General features: G+C 39.7%; 1 protein-coding gene across 1 annotated transcript in view; it reads right to left on the reverse strand.

Moving 5' to 3' along the window:
• Positions 1–320: 320 nt before the first annotated feature.
• oprk1 (opioid receptor, kappa 1) overlaps positions 321–4,565 on the reverse strand; it is a 5,363-nt gene continuing 1,118 nt past the window's right edge. The window contains exons 3-4 of the mRNA XM_005742506.2: positions 4,079–4,431; positions 321–1,884 (exon numbers count right to left, since the gene is read on the reverse strand). Coding sequence (XP_005742563.1) covers positions 1,346–1,884; positions 4,079–4,431 — 892 coding nt within the window. The 3' untranslated portion in view covers positions 321–1,345. The remainder of the gene's footprint in view (positions 1,885–4,078; positions 4,432–4,565) is intronic.

The raw sequence follows: 4,565 nt of genomic DNA on the forward strand, positions 1-4,565 counted from the left end.
ACGTGTTTATCTTCTTTAAACATCTGGCTTCATCTTTGCAGTGTTGCCATCAACAATGTGAAAAGGTGCAAAAATTGCATTTCCTCAATTGGCCACTCGAGGCAGTCTCCAAAAGCGAGTAGTTCTCCACAGACTGCGGTGTCAAAATACCTGACTTTAATGTCTTGATGCATGCATCAAGTTACTAAATCCCAACAGGTTGATTCACTGGGCTAGTTTCAGTCATTGTGCAAATGTACTGTTTATTAGGTTGGGGAAACCTAAAGTCAGCTGAGACTGAAGAAGTCTCTTGGATGAGTGACGAAATGTTTCTCCCACTGAAAACGCTGCGTCCAGATGAACAGAATCAACCTTTTGGGACTCGACTTTAATGTTTGCAGTAAAAATAATGATTTCAATTTCTGTAGCTAATTTCCACATTCACAGCAACTAGACAGGGATGGGTTTTTGTCTTAGTTGTTATCCTGTTTGTAACTAACTCATTTTATTTTTGCATTAAGGCTTAAGGATACAAGGAGTACTGCAAATCCACTTCACAGACCTGGACTTCTTGAGTGTGTTTGTGGGGTCAGTGTTATATTTTTGATGCAATTTTCTGGCAAATAATATGGCTTTCTGAAAAGACTTCTGATTAATGTAGTATTTTGCCTGTAGACGTCTTATCACTATTTAGCATGGGCATAATGATGATCCATCCCACTATCCTTTGGAAATGATTTCTTTTTAAAAAGATGATTAAAAAAAACACAATAAAAAAAGTAACATCACGCTTATAATGATAAACTTGCGAGTGGGACTTTAAACTCTTTTATACTTAAATATCAAAACCACCAACAGGTTCATCTTTCTGTCAAGAATTTTTTTTACATAACTTGAACTGAAGCCTATTCATGTCTGTGCATCTTTTAAAAATTTAAGTCGTCTCTGTGTACTATTACATACAGTTCATTCTTTTAAGGCTTAATTATCTGTGTTCTGTGGTCTCCAACACGACTGAAGTGTATTCCTTGGTGACTATTTTTAGTGAGGAATTAATACTTTTTAGCGACTTTAGTGACTCATTCATTGCAGCAGAGTAGCGTACAGAAAATTAGAAGCTCCAATCTTTGTTGGTTGTGGCCTTTTCATGGGATTTGTGTAGTAAGAATAAAACATAGATTAGCACCAGGCTAATCTTTTAAGTGAACATGTTTTTGGCTTATTTGACCAACGTGCTGGATACAGAGCTAAAAATCTGGCCCTGACTCTGGCTTTTATCTCAGATAGCTGTAGTGATTTGAGTTAAGCCCAGCTCATTGGAGTCCTCCCAGCTCTGATAGGGCATAGAGGACATGTCCATGGCTAGTCATACGGGCCTGGCTTGCTTTACGCCTCCCCGAGCTTCTGCAGGGCAAGAATGATCCCGCAGAGTGCTTCTCACACGGCTCACTCCATGACAGTCACCTTGTCCTTGTGTTCTGGGACAGCAAAAGTCTCTGAAGCATCTCTTGAAGTTCTCATCCAGGAAAGCATAGAGGATGGGGTTAAGGCTGCTGTTGGTGTAGCCCAGCGCCACGCAGAAGAAGTAGGCGGCCATAACAGCCGTGGTCTCGGGGACATTTGTTGACAGCGTCTTGACCAAGATGAAGATGTGAATGGGTGTCCAGCACACCACAAAGACGGCGACCACCACCAGCACCAGACGGGTGATGCGACGCAGGTTGCGGTCCTTCTCGCGTGAGCCTGACAGCAGCCGCACGCTCTTCAGCCTCATGACCATCAGAGTGTAGCAGACAGTTATAATGATGACCGGTGCCACAAATGCAAAGATGAAGACACAGATCTTCATCAGCGTGTCCCAGTAGATGTAGGGATCAGGGAACTGTAAAGCACACTCTGTAGTCCCTGTTAGTTACAGAAGAATGCAGTTATAGGAACACACAGCAGGAAATGCTCAAAATGACATGCTAATGTCAGATTGACATGTTCAAAGTTACATGTCAAATTGACATCTTTAAAATTGCATAGAGATGTTTAGTGAATGGTTTTCTTGTGTTTATTAGCATGAAGATGATGGATATGAAGGAAGTGTTACTCTCAGGGCATTAATAGCAGTAAAAAAAACATATGACTTAACCCTGTAACTCCAAATGCTTTATATCTGACACATGAGTTATTGTGAGTTTTTGAGACCTCCATCGTCAGTGCGATTTCTTTCCCCCCCTGAACACCTAATGCATTTCACAAAAATGCTGGATGTAGTGAATATGATTAAAAGTCATATATGCAAATAGGTATGTAAAGTCTTTTTGTTTTTCTTTTTAATTGTCAGAAGGCTCTAAACACTCCAGTTTAAAAAACAAATTGAATATTTCTAGAAATTATTTCCCAGTTCTGGCTTTACTGGGTTAAAATTTAACCGACCCGATTTAGGTCAGTTAAACTGTTTGTAAACATTAAAGTCTGGCTATAAAACACTAAAATACATTCATAAACACCATGAAAAACTGTTTAGTTTCTCAGACATTTTACATTCACAAGCCACTTGTTTGGATAGAGCTGTTTATCTCTTTGTTAATGTAAATATATAATCAGCTGATCACCATTTAGACATGCAGACAAGTGACTTTAAACATGCTGTTTCATTGAGAATTTCAGGGACAACCATGGCTTGTTTTATGAGAAAATATCTCATAAATATTTTTGCAACACATTGGAGAAAATATCCAATGTGTTGCAATTCTCTGGGTGAAAATGCTTTTTGATGTCAGAGGTCAGAGGAGAAAGAAAAGACTGCTTTGATCTGATGAGACAGTAATTCAAATGACCACCGATGCAACCACTCCTGCAAGCTAAGACCAGGTAACTGAGGTGACAATATGCATGACACTAGCAGACTGAAAAAACTGGTGAGTCTGGTGGGTCAGAGTTTGGTATAAATGACATGAAAGCATAATCTTGCCTTGTATCAACGTTTCAGGGTACTGGTGGGGTATTGAGGTGAGAGATATATTCTTGGCACACTTTGGGCTCCTTAGCACAAACTGAGCATTGTTTAAACACCTCAGTCTACCTTATTATTGTTCCTGAACAACTGTCCCTTTATAACCAACGGTGTAGTCATTAACAAATTTCCCACATGTGGGACTAATAATGGTTATCTTATCTTATCTTATCTTATCTTATCTTATCTTATCTTATCTTATCTTATCTTATCTTATCTTATCTTATCTTATCTTATTTTATCTTATCTTATCTTATCTTCTGATGGTTGCCTCCAGGAGGATAACACACAATACCATCATCCCAACCTGATTTCTTGAAAATGACAATGTGTTCGCTGTGCTCAAATGGCCAGCAGCAACTGCCTAGTGCTATCATGTCAAGATGGACCAAAATCTCTGAATGTTTCCAGCGTATTTTTGAATCTGTGCCACTAAGAATTCAGGCAACTATGAAGGCAAACAGAGGTCCAGCTCAGCAGGTGTCCCTAATAAAGTGGTGTGTATTATGTTCTCAGTAGACATAGTTTGAAAAAAAATTTCATGCTATTTTATCCTTCGTTGTGTATTTGATTATGATTATGATCCTTTTGGGCTCCTTTAAATTCCTGTCCTGCCACCAGCATGGCTTAGAAATGACAATGTGAGAGAGATCCTGTGATGCATAAAAGTTGTCAATTGAGGAAACTAAAGTCCAGAATTAGATTCATGAGCAAGTCTTTGGATAAAGTGTCTTGTACTCAATAGAATTTCATTGTAAAGATGAATTTCAGACATTTGCTGAAAGAAAATATGTTCTTCTATTATAACCTTTCTAAAGGAAGACCCATTTTCTCTGTCATAGCTTCAGCAAATCAAGTAGCTAATAGGCTGTCCTCAGACCTATAGAACACCCTGTTCATTGAATGAGAAGTAGCTGTAAATTATATAGAGCTTTTAGCATGAAATCGCATATTAGTCTCCTTAGTACAGAACAAGGTAATTTGTCTCTACAGCAGACAGACTATAAATAAACTGAAATATAACCAAAAAAAAAACCATATAAAAATAGATAAAGAACAGAGGTAGGGTCATACCAGTGCATGAAATGGTCATACCGTTATTAGTATTGGTGCTGCCCAGTATCATGGCAGGGATCCCAGCAGCCGACGACAGCACCCAGATGATAACATTGATGATCTTGGCCTTGACGGGGGTCCGGAAATCCAAGGCCTTAACAGGGTGACACACAGCTACGTATCGGTCCACGCTCATCATGGTCAAGGTGAAGATGCTGGTGAACATGTTGTAGTAATCGATGGAGATGAAAACTTTGCACGCTATCTCGCCAAACGGCCAGGAGCTGAGCAGGTAGTCGGTGCTCTGGAAGGGCATGGTGGTGGTGACCAGGGCGTCAGCCACGGCCAGGTTAAAGATGTAGATGTTGGTGGCTGTTTTCATTTTTGTGTATCTGGGGGGGGGGGGGGGAGAGTAGAAGTAAACACGATTCTCTTTGATTTTCTTTCATCTGGGGGGAAGTGAGAGTGATTAAATCATGTGTTCAGTATAATAAAGGGAAGCAACATGGGGGAAAACCCTATCTAT

This window comes from Pundamilia nyererei, unplaced genomic scaffold (genome assembly GCF_000239375.1).
Source record: "Pundamilia nyererei isolate P.nyererei 1_Seehausen unplaced genomic scaffold, PunNye1.0 scaffold00121, whole genome shotgun sequence".
NCBI lineage: Eukaryota > Metazoa > Chordata > Actinopteri > Cichliformes > Cichlidae > Pundamilia > Pundamilia nyererei.